The sequence below is a fragment of the Cebus imitator genome, unplaced genomic scaffold (assembly GCF_001604975.1).
Source record: "Cebus imitator isolate Cc_AM_T3 unplaced genomic scaffold, Cebus_imitator-1.0 Scaffold19, whole genome shotgun sequence".
Lineage (NCBI taxonomy): Eukaryota > Metazoa > Chordata > Mammalia > Primates > Cebidae > Cebus > Cebus imitator.
In genome coordinates, this window is record NW_016107334.1 from 10,754,961 (window position 1) to 10,776,684 (window position 21,724).

The following is a 21,724-nucleotide window of genomic DNA, read 5'->3' on the forward strand; positions in this document are numbered from 1 at the left end:
CGCCAATCACAACAGAGGCAAGTCCAAAGCCAACTCATCTTCTCTAGAACAGTGACAGAGAAAACATCTACAAGCAGACTTCCTTCGGCAAATTTCATGTATATGTCAAGAAGCTGACATGACAGCTACTCTGAAAGCAACAACTATTTGTAAACTCACAGACCATAATTAACTATCTGAAGACTCAAGGTACACAACAAATGCAAAGCCAAATGCTAATGGCTGTTTCACACCATGATTCCTTTTACAAATTCAAAACACGTTAAGTTTCTAAACTATGTAGGTCATTATGACCAGATGAGAACAGCCAGGCCTTTGGGAAAACAAACAGGGAGATACCCTACACTCCAGCAATTACATCTGTGGAATCAGCAAAAGTTACACAAGATGATTTTCTGGATAATCAAGAAAATATCACTGTGACCATCAGCAAGCCATTATCTTTTCTTTACACCCCAAATGCCATTATTTTTTTTTAATCTAAGGATAAAAATGTAGAATAATACCAACTTTAACCCCAGAAAAGAGTATCATCTCTAGTTTCCTATGACACACTCAGAACTAATGACAAAGTTGACAAAATTAAGTTTTTCCCATGGTAAAGAATTCTGTTCTTACCTCATAAGACCAGACGCACTGCACCCCTGCGAACCTGCGGACGCATCTTCCCACCTCCACGTCCTCATGGGTGGTGTACATTTCCCGGAGACACTTGCCAATGTGCGGCACCATTCTCCGAAGCACCTCCCGGCTCATGATCACGCCAGGACCCCCCATGCAGAAGTTCTCGCCTGGCTCCAGGGCCAGTTTTCCCATTTCTTCCGTGGTGCCCAGGCCTGTCTGCCCAAGGAAGAGGGGCTCGCTGCTATTCAAACTCCTCAGGAAATTCTCCAGACGGTCTCCTTTGATGTACACGTCATCATCTGCTCTCATAAACCATTCATACTTGTCTAAGTAGTGGTCATGCATGTACTTGAGCATCATGAAAGACTTCTTCTGGGGCGGGTAAGAGTCATCCACACCCCGTAGTGGCACTACTGGAATTGGTACAGATGTGTCGGAACCCTCACTCGAGAAGAATTCAACTTTCCCAGGAATTGTCTTGGACCACGTTCTGGAATTAAAATAAGTATCGGTTAGAGAACAATTTATTCCAAGCTGATTTTCAGGAATTCACGTATCTGCTCATTTTGTATCGCCATGTTCAATGGGATGAGGAAAAGCTACTTGGCCTGCCTGCTTCCTCTTAATGAAAGCCCCGGTTACTGGGTATTGCAAAGTCTAATTTTCAAAAAAACCCCAACAAAAAAATGATGAGTGTTAAAACTGTTTAGTTATGGCTGAAAACCAAACTGCCAGGGCACCACGATCTAGATATACAGATTAATTCTGTGATATTATCAACTCCCCACCTACAAACTTCTAAGCTCTGTAAAACAAAAAACAAAAATCAGCTGGTTCACTCAAACACTTTTCTTTGAACCAAGTGCCAAGTATGTACTAAGCTAAAGGGATGCAGTGGTAAACAAAAACATGGTCCCCAACTCATGGAGGGGACATCAGGAAAGACAGACACTTATCAGAATAATGAGACTGATGAGAATAATGGGACTTAATTCATTACTGTGAACTAAGAGAAGCTCTCCCAAAGGGCAGAGCACAGGACATGAGGTAGACCAACAGAACAGGGAGCCTTCCCCTGAAACAGGGTAAACATCAGGGAATTCAGGGCACAAAAGGGCTGTTGTGAGGCAAGGAAGGAGGCTGATACAGTTTGGCTGTGTCCCCACCCAAATCTCCTCTTGAATTATAGATCCCATGATTCCCACAGGTTGGGGGAGGGACCCAGTCATGGGGGCAGTTTCCCCCATATGTTCTCATGGTAGTGAATAAGTCTCATGAGATCTCATGGTTTTACAAGGAGTTTCTCTTTTGGCTTGGTTCTCATTCTCTCCTGTCTGCCACCATGTAAGACGTGCCTTTCACTTTCCACCATGATTGTGACGTCTCCTCAGCTACATAGAGCTCTGAGTCTATTAAACCTCTGTTTCTTTATAAATTACCTATTTTGGGTATGTCTTTATCAGCAGTGTGAGAATGGAGTAATACAGAGGCAGATGTGCAGGGCATGGCAGAGTGCACCAGAGATGCAGGCCTCCGTGTTGCAAAGGCCACAGGAAGCCTCTAAAGGGAATGTGGCAGAAGACAAGATGAAGGCCCACACATTCTGAACTCCCCAGGAAGAGATAAGAGGGCCGAAGGAAGCCAGAATGGACACAGGAAGACCACTGAGTAAACCACTGCAGCAGCCCAGACCCGGGTTTAAGGGACAACAGCTGCCCACCAACAGAGGGAAGATGAGTGGTCAACTGCAAGGAAGCCACGTAAAGGCTGCTTCTGCTGGGCAGCTAACTTAAGGCTATCATGTCACGCTTTTCCTCATACTTTCTTTTCACTATGTATTAAGAGCTAAAGTTGTTTAGCTACAATAATTCATTTATACAGACTACTTCCAAGAAAAACATATCATGGAGAATAAAATAGTAAATTTAATCCTAAGATCAAAACAGCACAGTTACCAGATGATGTTCTCTCAAATTTTATGTTACCTGTCACAAGTGTATTTATTATAAAGAAAAATGACTTGAAGGATTAATGAAACCCACACACATCTTTAAGGGAAAGTCTTAGGAGAGAAACATCTGAAAAGATGCACATCAAACCTCTGGGAAAAAGTACACAAGGAGGGAAATTGGGAGGAGGTGGAATGCGTATATACAAAGGCAACTTTCACTTTTTATGCTATGCATCTCTCTATGGAAGGACAACTGTGTAAGTACATTAATTGTTTTTGAAAAAAAAATACTGTGATAAAATATACATAACGTAAAATGAATCATCTTAACCATTTCTAAATGTGAAGTTCAGCGGCACTCACAGTATTGTGCAGCCATTGCCACCATCCATTTCCAGAACTTTCTTCATCTTCTTAGAAACTGAGATTCTAAACATGACACTACTTTTGTAACTTTAAAAACAACTTACAATGAAGTACTTGGAAAACAAATGACTGGCTTTTCTCTTCCCAACTCAAATATGAAAAATAAAAACAACTTCAAATGTATCTCTTTCAAGTAGAGGCAAAATTCAACGGAATTCAACTTTCCACCAACACACCTCTCAGAAAGTGCAAGGATTAAATATATGCCATTTTTCATCAAATTTAGGATGTTGATTGCAAGATGCACCATTGTTTTATCTACCAACAACAAATTAAAAAAATACTGCCAATCATAATCCCGTGATGCCAATAACAATAAAATGCATCCTAATTTCTGAGATGTCAAAATCACAGAATGGACATAAGATGGTGTTGTTATTCTCTTAGTTAGTGGATTTAAAATGGACCCATATTCTTATGCCACTTAAATAACTTATTAACAAAGAACAAAAAAAAAAAACAAATTCAGCCCATACATTCATTCCCTGGTATTAAAAGACACTGTACTAGGTACTGCACTTCATTTTCACAAAGGATATGCTCCTGAAGAAAAAGGATGCAGAACACACACAGAGATGTGGCAATTAATTTAAAGAAAAGCCGATCCCACCTATAAAGGGACAAGTCCTTTTGCAAATGAGACTGAACTGCAACCTGCACAGAATGTGTGACAAGCTACACAGTCTTCCGATGCAGTGACATCTGGAGGAGGGAGAACTTCTCAGAACTTCTCCAGCTTTGGGAAGTCAGCAAGGACCAAATTATACGGCAATGACCCCCCCATTCAAATCAAGGAGCCCCTGATAAAGCTCTCTTTATGGAGAAATGGTTTTCATTTGGCAATCATAACAATTCTTTGAAGACGTAAATAATTTCAGTGCTTGGCACATAATAGAGGTCAGTAAATGTGTGGACTGAATACTGCCCACTCATGTACAATACGCGACTTAATGGTGCCACATGTGTTTCAAAAGGTCAGAAATCATTTCTATCTTGTATCTTTGAGAAATTTTCAAGCTAGGAAGCCATGAAGATACTAAAACACCATACTGTTATTTGGGAGATGGGGTGGGTAAGAAATTCCTGCCTTCAAAGAACAACATACTAAGGAGGCAATCTGCAGCATCACAGTCAAGAGCTGGCTCTGGAATCAGGCCACGGGGGTGAGAATCCCAGCTCCACTTTGGCTCAGTTACTCTGTGTCTCAGTTTCCTTATCTGTAAACTGGGGTTGCTGTGACAGTTAAATGAGTTCTCTGTAAAGTGCTTAGAAGCCTGCCTGGCACAAGATAAGTATGACTTACTATTAACGAAGGTAAGAGTTTACAAATCCAATAAGGTAGTGAAAGAAAAGGAAGACAGGAAAGTGTGGGCTCCACATGGACTCGTCAGTCTCAGGGGTACATGGAGCAAAGGTAATGTGGAAATGCTTCTTACATTTCTGGCTAAAAACCTGAGTCTCATGCTATGTATTGAAACCCTTTCTTATATCAACTTTAGACAGTGCTACAGGATAAAAGTTTAAGACTTTAAATTTCACACGTTTTTGCTTTAGAACACCAGAAACTTTCCTATTAGATTGAGGACTAAACTTCAACTTAATTTGGCCCTGCTTCCCATGTGCCCCACCAGACAGAATCCAGTGAAGGAGGCCCTGGCAGTACAACCAGCACGTATGCAATTAATGGCTCAACTATGACTTGAAATGGTGTAATTTGCCCAAGAAGAGAAACCAATTAATTTTAAAAACAGACAGTCTAACCTCAACCCTACAGTTTTGTGGTAACTCCACCTAATTATTATCTATTCCTTTTTAGGTAATCCAGAGGAAAAAAACCTTATGTTGTCCTTTTCTGTTCTAAATGACTGGTGGTTTGAGGGAGATCGCTCGATGTCAAGTCTCTGTAAACCCTCCAATCTTAAGAAATTATGATCTTTTCAATTAGGGTCCTTTAGCTTAAACAGCTCCACAAAGTGGAGAACGAGGTCTGGAACATAAATCGTGATTCCCCACCATCCTGAGGGAGGAGGAGGGGATGCATTAATAATTTCAAAGAACTGAAGGAAATGCTGCTGAAGCAGCAAGGGGGCCGCTCTTCTGCAATATCAACAGGTCCAGCTCCTTCATTTTCATAAGCAAAGGTCAGCTTTGCCATCAACACATTTGTTACCAGGAGCAAAGAACTCTCACTTAATTGAAACAACAAAACGTTTGCAGAGGCCTTGCCAGAAAGCTCATTTTCAGTGAACTGACATCCAACTCTTGCTCAAGCCCAGATAAGACAGCTGAAATTTGAGAGTGCCAAGTGAATCTTCCATTGCTCTGGGTTTCTAAACGCTATTCCTATACTGAGTTAAATCACAGTGAAGTAATTCAGCTGGACCAATATCTGCTTAGCTAAGGAATGCCTTTGCTGGGTAGGAGCTAACCCATTTATACCAGAGGTTGCAATTTTTTTGTGTGGAAAATCAGACCTTGGTAATGACCTTGAGCAGTAGGGTATAAATAACTCCCACAAACTTAGCATTCCAATAATGGAAGACAGGCATAAATGGGTTAATACCATAGTCTCCATTTCTATTCAGTGATGTCTTAAGAAAAACTACATAAAATATACTTCTGTACAAAATTGAATCTATAGCATGACACTCAGTAAATATTTATAATATATGGGTAAGTTTAAAAAGCAGGCAACAGTATATACTTGTGATGTGGCTTACCAAGGGAACAAAAGTACATATACAAAAATAAAATAGTACAGCTCCACCCCAAAGTATTCACCGTGGTTATCTTTGGATGGGAAAACCAGAAAGGATTTATTTATTTATTTATTTTTTGAGACGGAGTCTCATCCTGTCGCCCAGGCTGGAGTACAATGGGGCAATCTCAGCTCACTGCAACCTCCGCCTGCTGGGTTCAAACAATTCTCCTGCCTTAGCCTCCTGAGTAGCTGGCATTACAAGTGCCCACCACCTCGCCCAGCTAATTTTTGTATTTTTAGTAGAAACAGCATTTCACCAGGTCAGGCTGGTCTCGAACTCCCGACCTCATGATATGACCGCCCACCTCGGCCTCCCAAAGTGCTGGGATTACAGGCATGAGCCACCACACCCAGCCAATAGTCTTAAGTTTTCTACATTTTCTAAGTTTTCTGCAACAGGTATATTTAGAGTTAGAAAAAAAGTTTTAACTGGGCAAAAGCTTTGAAACTAATAAGCAACCAAAGAAAAACATGTGACAATAGGGAATTTTTACTTTTGTAATAAAAACTTTTTTTGAGACTGTCTTGCTGTGTTGGCAGGCTGGAGTGCAGTGGCCCGATCTCAGTTCATGGCAACCTCCGCCTCCCAGGTTCAAGAGATTCTCCTGCCTCAGCCTCCTGAGTAGCTGGGACTACAGGCATGCACCACTAAGCCCAGGTAATTTTTGTATTTTTAGTACAGACGGGGTTTCACCATGCTGGCCAGGATGGTCTCAATCTCTTGACCTCATGATCCACCCACCTCAGCCTCCCAAAGTGCTGGGATTACAGACGTGAGCAACCGCGCCCAGCCACATTTTTTTATCCAACAGGAAAAACTGAAAGAAAAATGGAGTAAGACTGAGCAGTTTCTATTGCAATTTTTAAACTTTAACAGTTATCCTATTATTTACCATTAAAAAGGTTGGAAGATTTTCTGTGAGCTCCCCAGAATCACTATTACATGTACTGTCTGATGGTTACACAGCAGTCAGTTTGAAAGGACTCATGATAAAATCATCTCAGAAGTTAAAGAAGGCAGAATAAGGGTTTTTCCCTTTGTAGAACCGATGGATAATAGGAATTATGTGTATATACAGTTGTTCCTTAGTATCCAAGGGGGAATGATCTTAGGATCCCAAAATCCACAGATGCTCAAGTCCTTGATATAAAGTAGGACTTCACATATCCTCCTATATACTTTAAATCATCTCTAGATTATTTATAATATCCAATACAATGTAAATGCTATGTAAATATTGTATTTATTTGTATTATTATATTATTATTTTTTATTGTTTTTCCCCCCAAATCTTTTCGATCCATGGATGGTGGAATCCACAGATGTAGCAGATATGCAAGGCCGGCTGTATTTACATTCTTCCCCATTACAGAAGGGATTTAAGACATCTTAACCAAAATGTATACATGATAAGAAAAATCAGCAAGAAAATGACACTAATGAAAAATAAGAGTAGAAAACTCTAAGCAAAGAACAAAAGGCAAATCCTGGTTGGGGCTGCCCTGCCCAGAGCAAACCCTGAATCAGTTAGAGCACTCTCAGGAGTAACTAACTACTCCAATTGCACCGTGCTCCTGTGCTGAGATCTATCCGCCATCATGTGCCCTGTGGATTTGCTAGTGGTGGGCCCAAATTCAGCTACAAACTTTCCAGCAGACAGCCACGAGAAGTCACAAGACTGTGTCCTACTGTTCAGGGTTAAGTGTAAAAACTCTTTCAGATACCAAGGCCTGAGGGAAACTTCTCCCTAGGTCAATGATGGAGAAAGCAGGTCAAACACGATAGGTTTCCTTACAGGAAGCACAGTGTGATGGAGCAGCAGTCCAAGTTCATCCTCCCAAAAAAGTACATGGAGGGCTCTATGCTGCCAGTCAGAGCCATGCGCCTTAAGAAAAGGCAGAGGTCGCTGGGCGCGGTGGCTCACGCCTGTAATCCCAGCACTTTGGGAGGCCGAGGCGGGTGGATCACGAGGTCAAGAGATCGAGACCATCCTGGTCAACATAGTGAAACCCCATCTCTACTAAAAATACAAAAAATCAGCTGGGCATGGTGGCGCGTGCCTGTAATCCCAGCTACTCAGGAGGCTGAGGCAGGAGAATTGCCTGAACCCAGGAGGCGGAGGTTGCAGTGAGCTGTGATCGTGCCATTGCACTCCAGCCTGGGTAACAAGAGCGAAACTCCGTCTCAAAAAAAAAAAAAAAAAAAAAAAAAAAAAAAAGGCAGAGGTCTTTCAAGGCTACCAAGTGATGCCCCGGGCCTCTCTTCAGCTGGAAGGAATCCCCGCTGGCAGGATGCTGCCAACATTGCTCAGTCCCTCATCTCCATCTTCTGCCTTGGTCCCAAGAGCTCTGCAGCAAAGGCATTCAGTTGCAGTTTCCCACTTCCGTGTATGTGGTTTCCGGGTATGTGGTTTCCTCTTTCAAAACCTTTAACTGTCTCATCGTGCACATCCTTATGACCTGCACAATCTCAAATTCGTTTTAAAACGAGGTGGGAAAACACAACACATGTTGTGAATGGTGGGAAAATTATTTTAAAAGAAAAATCAAATTATACTCTCCACTGTCCATCCTAAAAATAGACTTAAGAGGAAAGCAAGCATTAAAGAGCCTTTCTTCTTCTTAATTAAGCTGTTGGCAGGGTGGATTACAGGTCCCCACCTCAACAGTGGTCTGAGCACAAGCCCAGGGGGCATTCCAAGGTATTAAGAGCTAAGAGGACTGTGACCTTTGAGCCCAGGTTCACAGCAAACAATGGGAACGGAGACCACAAATAGGCCACTTTCGAAACTAAGAATTAAAATTGGGAGTGTAAATAACAGATGGCAAATTCTGATCTCAAGAGACATTTCCAAAGCTTGAAAGAGCTGCAGAGCTACTTTATATAATTTGCATATCGCTGCTGTACAGTTAAAAGTGTAAATATGCAACCAATACTTAATAATCTCCATGAGCCAAAAATGAGTATTGTTTAACGCAAACAATTAAGGCACCCTGAACTTATTCTGGCCAACCACTTCGCAAATCACCATCTTCCTGGACTGAGGCACTCACCCTGTATGAAGCCCACCTAACAGTCACCAGCCACCCTGCCTCTACAGCCTCCATGGGCCAGCCCGTTGGGTTTTCCATCCCACACACACGTCTCCCAGGTGACCCCCCACATCCCTTTTCCAGTCTCGCAGACACTGATAAGGCTGGGGAAATGGTCATCACGGGTAAGGAGAAGAGCCTTCCACGTACTCAACCACTCTCAGACCCGCTCTCAGTGTGCATGGCCTGGCGACATGAAAACCTGGGCAGAACCTGCCCGTCAAGGACACCTTTACAATCCCCGGGCTGGATTTAACTGAAGGCCAGAAAACTCGATTCCAACGTTAGCTTTTGAGGCCACATTCTATGCCTGGATCCATGTGCTACTCTAAATCTTGCCCAATTATCTGCAGACACTACCATCGGAAACACACCAATAGCGAAGTTTAACAGCCAGTCTCTGCGCCTACAGTCCACCTACAAAACCACAACTGCAAGGGCCTCAAAAGCTACACTGTCAATAAACCTCAGGTGTTCGGTTTACAAACACCAACTTGACACCACATCAGAGCAGACTGTACCTTATTTTTAATCATCCAGAAAATGTATTTGTCTACAGAATAAATGCTGTAGTTATAAATGCTTCAGAAGTGACACTGAATTCAGGTGAGAAGATGGACAGCTTTTACGCTTCTAAACTGTAACTAGGTTTTCTTGTTCACCCGGTTCCATCCCAAACCAGAAGCCAAAAAGGCATCGACAACAGATGGAGGCACTGAGGACTGAAGACACAAAAGCTGGGGCCCCTGCATTGAAAATGCTGCCACCAGATCCTCCACAGTATCACCTGCAAGCATGAAGTCTTGGAGGAAAACAGTCGTTACACTAACCAAGTAAATTTGTGCTAAAATAATCCTGTCCTGTCATTTCAGGATAGAATTAATGGTAACTGGCTGAAACAAGAATGGCCTGCAGCCCTGTGCCTAGCGGACCTCCATGCCAACAGCCTAACGTGCCCAAAACAGAATGCACAGTTCCTCTCAGTTCCTCTCAGAGCAGCATCTTTTGTGGTTTTACTGTAGCTTTATTACAAAATAACTGCTCACTGTAGAAAAACTAGAATATATAGAAAAGTGCTAAGAAGGATCTAAACGATTATTTGGCATCACAATGAGTACATTCTTTTATGTTTCCTTTTCTAGGCTACACAAACATATGCTTTGTTTTACTTTAAACACAAGGGCCTTGGACTGGCCATACTGTTTTACAGCTTACTTTCACTTAAGTATAATCTGAACCTCTCTTCATGTCAATAAAGATGTTTCAGTCACACCAGTTTTACTTGTTAGAGATGCAGACCACAGCATGGATGAATCAGTTAAGTCAATTTTGGTCCTTATCTCCTAAAGCAGGACACCTAAGATATCTGACATTTCCACTTCATATGCACACCTTTAAGCACACCTTTAAAATTCCTTTGGAAAAAATTCTAGAACTCCCAGACCTCAGGAGAGCTGCATTTTAGAGTTTTTGATAAATACTACCCAAGCGCCCCTCAACAGGTACCGGTCCTGTCCAACTCTAGCCACCCTCTGCAGTAGCAACATTGCTGGGCTCATCTTCCAAAACACACATCCCATCAGGCTACTCTCCTGCTGAAACGTCACCAGCAGCTCTGGACACCAACCACACAAAGCCCAAATTCCTAAGCCTGGCACACAGACCTTCCCTCCATGGCCCTGTCCACCAGTCTGCCACCCACAGCCTACACCCAGCCCCAAGCAGCTGGCCTTTTTCATTGGTCCTTCACTAATTCCTGCCATTTCATGTTTCAGGAAACCTGTAGTTGTCTGCTTCAAAAACACTTCTTCATCTTTCAAGAGTGAAGTAGTGGCAAAAAAAAAAAGGTGGGGGTGTGGGCGAGACATTTCTTGATCATTTACACACCGAGTGTAAGCCTCTTTCTTTTGTTCTCCCACAGTGAGCTCAGGCACCTTGACAGTCCTCATCAACCAATACCGTCACCATTTCCTTGTGAGACTATGAACTCTGCAGAGACTGAGCCCAGCATTAGCAATCTACTTTCAATAAACAGCAGCTTAGTTAATGGACAGGGAAAAGGGAAGCTGCCGGTACAATGGAAACAGTCATGTACAATGTCCCATTGACAACCATAGCTATCCCTGGAATATTCTGTTTGAGGGCATCAAGATCTTGAACCATGACATAAAAAACTACACTGATTTTCAGGGCCACATTGTTCACTAGTCTTCTACAGGAAATCCATAATCTGAAATGACTTGGTGCTCCAAAAGTTCACTTTGGATTTTATATGCAAAAGCCTTCTGTATAAATGTTTGCCAAATTCAGTTCCATCTAAGAAAGTGAAGACTGCTCTGAAAGGCTTCAAGATAAACATGATTTATTAGCTCAAGAAATAAGGAAATGAATTCAGATTTATAAGGTAGGAGGATCTCATTAAGGTTGGTAAAAGTAACAGTTCACCTTCGTTTAAAGCATTAGGAAGAGATCATTAACTGATAACATTATCCTGAAATAAGATTCCTGTATCTCAAGCTAATGCTTCTCAAACTTTCTTCCCACAGTCCCCTACAGACTGATGCTAATCTTTAATGGTGACCTTGATCACTCCTGGGGCAAAGGGAAGCCATCCACCTCTTTCTTCTGACCACATTAAAAAAAGAATAAAACCATTCCCTATCTTCAGCCCAGAAAGGGTAAGAACCAAAACAAATAAAAGGTGCTGGATTAGCTCAAGATTGTGGGCATAAAAATGGACAAAAAAGCAAAATATGTGTGCCATTTTCTTTTTAACAAAATGTTGATTAAAAAAATCTAAACAGCATAAAAACTCTCTGAGCAAGAACAGGTAAGTGTAGCCAAGAAATGTCTGAAGCAGATGAATAACAAAGGGGAACTTGTCCACCGGATATTAAAGTATTATTCAACCTCCAATAATTTCACTGGGTGGTACTGGCACAAGAACAGACAGAAAGATCAATGGAACAAAACATGAAGTCCAGAAACGTACCCAAGAATGCTGAGTATGATGAAGATGGCATTTCAGATCGGTAGGGAAACGAGAACTTTGTCAACAGTATGTGGTGCTACAACCACATACTATTTGGGGAAAAAAATAAAGTTGAGATGATTTCTACACTTTCTAGAATTAGGAAAGAAATGTGACCTTTAAAAATCTCTCCAGGGCAGCAACTGCGAACCTGGGATAGGGGAACCTAAAATCAGAAAGGGAACGACATAGACTGAACTACATAAACATGAACCTTCCATATATCACAGAACATAACTAAGAAGAACATTTTTAAATGTGGGAAAAATACAAATTGCAGCTACTAATGCAAGACACAAGAAACCCAGAGGTCTAGACAAGCTGTCCTTAATTTGCATAACAAATGACTTCAGAGGAATCACAGTACCATTTTAAAGTGAAATTACCTAGAATACAAATAATTTGCAGATGAGTCAAAATAAATTATTTTATGTTTATTTACAACACCCCAGCTACCCACCTCCTTTTCCTGCATAACCCTCCAGTGGCTTTCTAATTCATTTGGAATGAAGCTTCACAAGACTGGACAGTAGCGAGCCCCTTCCGTTTCTTTTATTGGCCTTCTTGGTGTTCTTTTCCAAGCTCGTCTCTGCCTTGTGAGTTCCTAGCGCTTCCTTGGCCTTGATGCTCATCAGTGATATTCACACAACTGGCTCTTCATGATCAGACCTCAGCCCACATGCCACTTCCTCTGTAGCCTTCCCTAATCACTAACACAGAGAGGACACACCTGCCCTGCCCCAACCCTCTTCTGTTTTCTCTACAGCACCCAAGCAGAAACTCTCTTTTCATTGTGATTTCTCTGACCAAAGAACATGAGAGAAAGCCTCCGTGTACCATAGTGTCCCCCAGGACTGAGGGTCTGAGAAGGACCACACATACATGTGCTTTACAAAGAAATGGATCCTAAGTAATGAATCAAGATGACGCTTATGAACTTAACCGCTATGGTGTCACTCAGGGCATTCAAAGGTCAGCCCTGGCTGGTCTCTCATCTGCTACACTTTGAGTTTTGTCTTGCCTGCTTTGAAAAATCTGTTTCTTGTCTCCTATCAGCTGCCACTGCCCTACTATGTCTTGGTGGTCCCCATCCACCCCTCAAGCAGATGGCAGGTCTAGAAGTAAAAATGTGTAATGATGGAGATGTTCTATCATCAAAGTGCAGTGCCTTTAGTGCAGATGGGCATTATCTCCTTGGATTTTCAAACGCCTTTTTAGCCCCTTTCTGGATCTCAGAAAGTTGCTGGAAAGAAGACATTGCTAAATACTAGTCCCTAGACCTAAATTCTGACATTTTCCATATTCTACACCACAGTACCATCTTACTGAAAGTGCTGGCATCTCCTTCATCCACAACCCAAACAACAGTTGTTTTTTATTAAAAATAAACCCGAAACTAGAGTTTTCTCTAAGATAAAGAATGAATTCAGCTTTCAAGAGAAATGTAAAACTCAGCACATCCATTTCCTAACTAGAGTTCTATCTTGTGCTACAAGAGTCAAGCTTGCTTTTATACTGAACTGTGCATGGAATTTCCAATTTAAGAGCTCAGTGTGGACTTTTCGCCTGGGCTGCAGAGCGAGGTAAAACTGTAATCATATGTTATAGCCTATAACCTCCATCCCAATTAAGGCCTTCCCCCAAAGTTCCTTAACTTTTAGCCTTAAGGCTAAAATCGTCTTGTGCCATCTCCTGCCGTCAGTCTAAACAGAGGGTTGGCAGGCGAGAGGCAAAGGACCCTAACTGGCAGGGCAAGTCCACCTCCAAGCTCCAAGTACTCTGACTTCTTAAGATCTGAGAAACAAATGGAAATTTACGTAAGAAAGCTGGAGTGACATGACATAGCACTTCCTGATAGGAGTCTTCCTTTCTCAGAAAGGCAGAGGTGTCACTAAGAAGAACCCAGCCTAGGGGCAAACTGTTTCTGCTTTCCCCTAACCACCTGGAAAAAAAAATAAACAATGAGATTAAATCTTCCATTCAAAAAAAGATGAGGGAGGAGATGTGGAAAGGAGGTCAAAAGTAAGAGCATCAAACCCGAGATTGGGAAATCATCTCCAACTGTGAAACAGTAGTTCTAGTTTGCATTACATTTTCTGAGTATTGCTGGTGCATTAGGCCCCCCACTGATTTGAACATATTGATAGTGCATTAGGACCCCAGCTGATTTGAATGTGCTGATACTGTAAAGATGAAAATTCATTTGTTCAGGGGGCATGGGGGAAATAAGGGAGTCACATAATTTATCACTTGTACTAACTAGTTTGGTAACTATCCCCAAAATTATAATTTTACATAGTCTATCACTAGAGTCATGTGGATTTACTTTCAAAACCATGCTGTAAATCATTTATACGGTTCATCCTCGATTACTGATGTAGCTGTTTCTCTGGTCGAAAAATATGATTCCCATAAAACCTCAGGTAATGCATGATAGATCTGGGAGACAGTCCTGATCGTCTGGTTCCCAAATTGCTGCGTTAGTCTATGTTTACGCTACCTGCATTCTAAGCTTTTCAGCTGCTCAGGACCCTTCATGGAGGCATGTGGACTCTGGACTTAAGGAGGACCCTAATGGAAATGTGCAGAAATGGAGATCAAGCCATTCAAGGGGCAGTCACTGAAGACCGCTTTCACCGTCCTTCACAGTCCTTCACTTCCTGCCTTAAAGGCAAGGGAGATCACACATGCTTTTCCCCTCACAACATCTACTGCCTGAAAAATCTGACCAAGACTGCATTTAAAAACTGAAGTGTAAAGGCATTGTTTATAAGAACAGCTGCCAGGAGCGGTGGCTCACGCCTGTAATCCCAGCACTTTGAGAGGCCGAGGCGAGTGGATCACCTGAGGTCAGGAGTTCGAGGCCAGCCTGACCAGCACGGAGAAACCCTGTCTTTACTAAAAATACAAAATTAGCCAGGCGTGGTGGCGCACGCCTGTAATCCCAGTTACTGGGCTACTGGGGAGGCTGAGGCAGGAGAATCGCTTGAACCCGGGAGGCGGAAGTGACAGTGAGCTGAGATTGTGCCAGCCTCCAGCTTAGCCAGGCTCAGCACTGGCTGTTATGAAATTTCATTCCCACACCATTCATGCTCTAAAACCATTCCCCACATCGGTTTGTTCTGTGGCTGGATAAGACCCAAACTTTATCCATACAGTAAGTGTTTCTGTACTTCACACATACAGGGTTTCCATCAAATCCCTTTATTGAGTCTACAACCCTCTCCAACTTCAAATTCACTCCAATACAAATCTGATTCTAACCATGCCAGCCATTCCAAAATCATCTCCCTTCTAAAGCCTACATTGGCTAATCCCTTTGTTAAACCTGAACACGATTCCAGCTGCTTTTATGACTCATTTGGCCAACGAGGGCCCAGTTACTGGATAACAGGCATGAACCACTAAGCTGAACTAATTAACACCAGAATGCAGTTTTCCACTGAATCTACCAAGGGCCAAGAACTGCTTTTCCCTAAGTTACTCCCTCTCTTTACTCATCAGACTGGTGTGGTCCAGTGTGCTGCGGGCATTCTCTTTCATTTATACGAGTGCCTCCAACTGCGAAATGTAAAAGTATGATGTAGAAAGGTAGAACTAATCTACAAGGGCTCTAGATTTTCAGGTACAAAGGTACTCATTTTAGGGACTCCAACAATAACTCAATTGCCTCCACTATCAGAGGTACCGTACTATGAGTTTCTCAATATTATGGGGGAGGCCCGATCTGTCAGGCTCTTTTAACAAGAGGGGCTTGGATTTGGAAAGGCTAAAGTGCCTTAATCAGGGCGAGAGGCACACCCGGTGAGGTCCATTTGACCCCAAAGGCCATGTTCTAGAGCGTTCCGCTAGCCATCCCGCCTCCGATCTTTTCTCCCCCTGCCCGGCATCTCCCGCGAGGCACCCCGCTCCCGCCGGAAACCCAGGAAGGGCCTAGGAAGCGGGCGGAGGCGAGAGCCAGAAGAGGACCCGCAAAGCCAGCCGCCGGGATGCCGAATGCAGGAGGCGGCGCCCGGGGAGCAGGGGCTCACCTGTAAGCGGCCACGGCGCGGGTCTGCAGGTATTTCTGGGCGGTCATGACTCCCACGAAGAGAAAGTTCCTGTCGCGCTGGCCGCCATCTGGAGCAGAGCCGGGCGGCCAGAGCTGCGCCCCGCGCGCATCGCCGCGCGCCCCGCCGGCCTGGGAAGCCGCCGCCTGCCCGGACCGGCAGCCCTCGGGGCTGGCGCGGCGCCGTGGGCCCGCTCGCTTCAGCTCGGACGCGCGGGGCAGGACGAGCCGCGAGGCCAGCACGAAGCCCAGCACGAGCCCGAGCAGCACGCTGAGCCAGGCGCGCCGGCCGCGCGCGGCCATGCCCGCGCCGCTCCGCCCGCCGGGCCGCCGCAGCCGCAGGCTCCGCGCGCCCTCAGCCTGCCGCCCCCGCCCGCGGAGGCCAGCCCGCCCTAGCGCCGCGAGGCCCGGCCCGGGCAGCGCAGCGGCCGCCGCGGGCCCGCCGCGCCCATCGCGGCTCCCGAGCCGCCCGCACGCCCCGCGCCGGCGCTTTGTTCCGCACGCCCGCCCCCGCCGCCGCGGCCTGCGCCTTTAAGAGGGGACCATGCCCGGCGCGCGACGGCTCGGGCGCGAGGCGGCGGCAGCTCCTCCCGCTCGCGCGCGGAGGCGCGGGACCGGCAAGACCGCGACGGCAGTGGCAGCCGCGTCTGGACCCCCGTCCCGCCCCGCGCGCGTCCCCCGGCTGGCTCGGCTCGGCTCGGCTCGCGTGGCGCCTGCCCCCGTCCTCTTCGTGGCCGGCGCCGCCGCCGCAGCTGCACATCCTCCGGCTTAGCTCGCCATTGCAACAGGAGCCCCTCACGTCACGCACAGCGCGTTATGAAGTGGCCCCGCCGGCGGCGCGTCGTGGCCCCTCTCGGGATCCGTCCGCGCCGCGCGATTGGCGCAAAAGTGAATGAGGGGCGGTTCACGTGGCCAAAGTTTGACCAAAAAAAAAAAAAAAAAAAAGATCCTCTCGGGCGCCTCGCCCGCGCGGTCTGCAATGGGGGCGGCCGGGCGGAGGGGGCGTGGGCTCCGGCTCGGCGCCCGCGGGGCCCGAGCTGCCCGTTATCTGCGCCCGGCGCCCAGCGCCCGGCGCGAGGGCGGCCGGTTCCTGCACCGCGGCGCCGCGGCGCGAATCTCAGCAACCAGCCTTACAGCGGGGGCTTCTCGGCCCGCAGACTCCACGCCGCGCACGTTCGCCCAGCACAGACCGTCCTCGCTGCACCCCGCGGCCACGCCCTTCCTGCCGCCGGGCCGGCCTCCCGCTCCCGGCCCGCGCTCCCGACCACACTGCAGCTTTGTCCGCCGTCCCGCGGCGGCCGCACGCAGGGATCAGCGGTCCCGGAGCCCTGGGGACGAGCGCGCCTGCGAGTGGACCGTGAATTCAGTTACCTTGTTCCCTGTCTCTAGTTTCTACGCAAAATAAGAAAAAAAAGACATCTTTAATATTTAAGGTCCACGCTTCTCATACAGTACTAGCATTTAATGGATTTTTTTAGACGTGGAAAATGATGTTAATGCGCTGCATGGTAAACCTTACTTTTATTTGCATACTGTGTGGGCAGATAGCCGGCTAGTACCCCTAGCCTGGGACTTTGTCAGTATTTTAATATAGTCTATCTGCAAAAGTGCCGTGGATTTCTAAAGACAGATTTTGGGTCCCAGATCCTCTGGATTTTAAGGTTTTTTTTTTGTTTTAAACTTCATCCCTGGGCGCAAACGGATTTTAAGTTTTATACATTTTCCTCCGCAATACTTCAGCTGAGGCAACAAAAGCAGAGGTATCCATGTAACAAAAGCTTGTGTAGAGTTTCAGTCTTGTTGCTTAGTCACCAGTATATTGGGGGACAAAGTATTTCCCTGGGCCTGAGAAGTTGTCTTCATTTAATCAAATAAACACAGGAATTAGGACAGAAAGCAAGCATGCTTGGGGCAATCCTTGGACCTTTTCTTCATTGTTGACCAAATGGCTGAAGTAGTATCACGCAGTTTAAATTACTGAGCTGTGGGAGCTTCAGATAGGCACCTGAATGGTGGTCACTCTTGTTTATTCTTTGGATAGTACCACTTTCTTTGACACTTGTGATTTATGTTAAAAATAGTTCATTACCCACCTTCCCACAGACTCCCTCCCTAAGAGGTGATCCACATCTAAAAATAAAATACTCATTATGCCGTGAATACAGGATTCCAGCAGTGGTCTTGGGAAAAATACAGAACATACAACCATGAATTACAGGCTCGAAAACCATCGAAAGAGGTTTCCAGTAAGACATAAACCACAAATGCTGAGAAGTCACCAGATCCCCCACATTCAGCAGCAGCCCCATCATTCACAGTGATTTACATAAAGCACAAATCTGGCAAAATGCAGATGTTCCATTTTGTCGCATATTCAATGATTTCATTATTTTCTAACCTGCTTTAGACTTACCTAGTTTTCTTCTAAACTAGAATCCAATGAAAAGCATATAAATATGTGATGGGGATGATATTTTGAGGATGCCAAATATTTTGTCCTCCTCAGTATCCTGGTTCCTAGTTGTCCCTCATTTCCTAGGTCAACAGCCTCACCTGTCTCACCTGCAGGCTCAATGGGGCTCTTTCATAATGTGGAAAGGATACCCTTTTCTTCGTAAAGGTGAGCCTGAAGGCTTACAGTTTCCTGGAGAAGGAGAGTAACACATAAGGGGAGCCCCTCTGGGAAAAGAGGGGAATGCCAGGCCAAGGGAGGGTTGGAAGAAGAGAGAAACTGAGGTGAGGTCCTGTAGAAGCCTGCCAGGGCAAGGGACCAATTTTGGCTTGCACCCTAGGAGCAGGGGAGGGAAGCTTTTGCACAGCTTGACGGAGCAGCTGGATTGTTGAGCTGAGGCCGTTCTCCTGGGGAGGAATCCAAAAGTGTCCCAGCAGGGGGCCTGGATCAGGAGACAGGGCTATCCTAAGTGGGAATTTCACAGCCAGTAGCAAATACCTGGAATCAAGAAGTTCAGTGATAGCCAGAGGCCTAAACAGCTGCACAGGACTGTGCCCCAGTATGAAGGCCTGTCCAAAGCACACCCCGACTAGTCAATACCAGCAAGGAGCCGGGGAGGACAAGGAGGGTGTGGAACATCTGCCCCCAGTGCACACACATGCTTCCTTCCCCGAAGCTCCCGGGGGCCAAGGCTGCTCCTCATCCTACGTAGCCCCCCTCACCCTAATTTATTTTTAAAAGTAAGGAGAAGGCAGGGTGAATCAAAGTTATAGGCATTTGACTGCAGCGAGCTGAGGAAAGACATTTCATGATTCTGAGTTTCTTGATTTCACTGTGCTATGGTCCTTCTCTGTTGAGGAAGTCATTGATCGTTTTTCTCATCATAAGAGAAGGGGAGGTGTTAACTGTTATCAGGAACACTTTAAAAGGGAAGCCCTGGACTGTAGTTATTCCATGAAACTCCCAGTGGCACACAACTGGCCCAAGAGGTGGACTGTGATGGGTTAGGGATCAGGAGTGTGGGACCGAGTCTGAGCTCCGCATGGAGTGAGTTCTACTGGGAGGGGCTCTGAGATGCTGGCTCTGTCTCCAAATGAGTTTTTCTGCTGGATCATGTTAAAGGGTCCTCCATAGTGATTCCACACCTGTATTTAGAAATGTGTCCAAAAATCCCAGATCACCTAACCTTCCTTCTGTATTCATGAGTGTGACTCTTTATGACATCATTAAAATTCATCGCTACCTACCTTACTGAACATTTTCTCAACAGATTGCAACTTTCTTCCCACACACTTTACATTTTTCCTGCTGCTAATACATTGAAGGCCTGTTACCAGTATAACATTTCATATAATTTGCAGCAATTTCTTGGAAACCCTCGGTAAATACCTCAATCGTTTATTGGCAGCAAGCCTCAAACAACGGACAGAGTTCCCTGTAAGGGCTTCTGCGCTCACGCCTCACACAGGGGGCCTTGGAGAAAGTGGTGATTTTTATCGAAAAAAACTTTTAGAAATGCCTGTTTTAAGACACAGTGAATGCTGAGGAGATCTAAGAATCCACCCTTTCAGAAGGTTCTGCTCACTGCATGCAAAGAAGAAAATCTACAGTGACCACTTTACTAACATTGCCACTTAACCTCTGTTAACCAATAAAATGCTACTCCATTATTAATGCTGCTATTAAACAGACAAGCAAGATCCTCATTAAATTATTAATTTCGCTCAATATTTTCTGCTTGCAGCATTTCCAGTCAGATGCAGGAAAGGGCAAGTGAGCAGGGTTTATGTGCGGGCTTCAGACACTGGCCTATCCAGCCCTGGGTGTTCTGGAATGTCCTTCAGTGCCTCGCGCTGCCAGATTCTGCTTATCAGTAGTGTACTCTCTTTCCGTCAGACGTTGAGTCAGTGTGAGTGCTTCTCACACAAGTATGTGTCTGTGTGAGTGTGAGTGTGTGACAGAAGACTCAGAAGAAATTTAAATTTAGTACAACTCTGTGGGCTGGCCGGATGAGATATGATCTTCCTAACTAGAAGATGTTGGGTGCCGCCAGTACAGGCACTATTGGGAAACAGCCCGAATGTCCTTTGGGAGATAACCTCACTGCAGAGACTAAGGACAGTGGGCTTCTGGTGTAAGAATTAATCCTTGTGTGGCGGAGACATTTGCCTTTCCCATCCCTTGCCAAGAAATGCATTATCTTTAAAAGCAGTGCCAGAGTTTCCACAGCTGGGGAGTTTGCACAAAAACAAAGCTTCCATCCACAGGAGGGAACCTCCTGTCGGGACCCAGGCATTGGACAGCTGGGCAGCAGCATGGCCACCTGAGGGCTCTGCACAGCTGGGGCCAGATGTGCAGCTCAGACTCTATTCCTTCTGAAGGCCTAAGGAAGCATAAAATTGCTTGGGAAAAACATTCAAGCTGCAGAAGAAGGTTTAAGCTACAAACGGAGGCAGCAGAAATAGGGACCTACAAACATCTGAAAGTACAATGCAAGAGAAAACGCTGTCACCGTAAGACCCGTGGCTAAGTGGCCCCAGGTCATTGATCCTTTACACACCCTGTTATTATTCTATCAAACCCAATGCTAAGGTCATATATACTCTTAAGGCACACCTCAATGCTGTTATCCAAACTTGGCAATTAAGGCCACTCTAGGAATAATCACTCCCCCTAAACTCTGAGGGAAGAGGTAGGTTTAGCAAGCACCTAAGATGATTCTGATACCCAGAGTGGTTTGAGAGCCACAGGTCTCTGCTTTCATGTGACAAATGGGCCAGTTATCCCACAACAGATGCAAACTGTCAGCCAGCCTGTTATTGTGCATGGTCATAGATGCTAGCGGAGAAGCTTTTGTCTTTCTTGGAGGAGTCTGTGGAAACAGGATTTCCCAAATTGCTGGTGGGAGAGCAAAGTCATACAAACCCATTGAGACGGCAGTTTTGTCTGAATATCGGTGTGAATTTTTAATTTTTAAAGACAGGGTCTCACTCTGTCACCCAGGATGGAGTGCAGTGGAGTGATCGTGGCTCAGTGTCAATGTTACAAATTACAAGTGCATTTACTTTTGACCCCGCACTCCTATATCTGAGAATTTGTTCTCCAGCCATACCACTACAAAATGACACTTGAATGAGGTTATTTTTTGCGACATTGTTTGTGATAGTAAAAGATTAGACCCAAGTGTTCACGGATAGGGGAATGGATAAAGACACAAAAACTCATCCGTCAGAGAATGAACTATTGCGCATCTGTAAACCACAGCAGGGAGGTGCTCTCTCTACTGAAATGGAAACAGATCCACATGGCACAAAACAGAAGGCAGAAAGAGTAAGAAG

The 21,724-nt window shown here is 45.2% G+C and overlaps 1 protein-coding gene across 2 annotated transcripts in view; it reads right to left on the reverse strand.

Annotated features, from left to right (window-relative positions):
- The window catches only part of CHSY1 (chondroitin sulfate synthase 1), a 69,565-nt gene extending 52,843 nt beyond the window's left edge, over positions 1 to 16,722 (reverse strand). The window contains exons 1-2 of one of the 2 annotated variants that reach the window (XM_017518858.2): positions 15,918 to 16,722; positions 619 to 1,114 (exon numbers count right to left, since the gene is read on the reverse strand). In XM_017518858.2, the coding sequence (XP_017374347.1) occupies positions 619 to 1,114; positions 15,918 to 16,237 (816 nt within the window). In that variant the 5' untranslated portion in view covers positions 16,238 to 16,722. Of the gene's footprint in view, positions 1 to 618; positions 1,115 to 12,346; positions 14,642 to 15,917 lie in introns of those variants that run through there. The other variant, XM_017518863.2, reaches the window with a different exon arrangement.
- Positions 16,723 to 21,724: the final 5,002 nt, after the last annotated feature.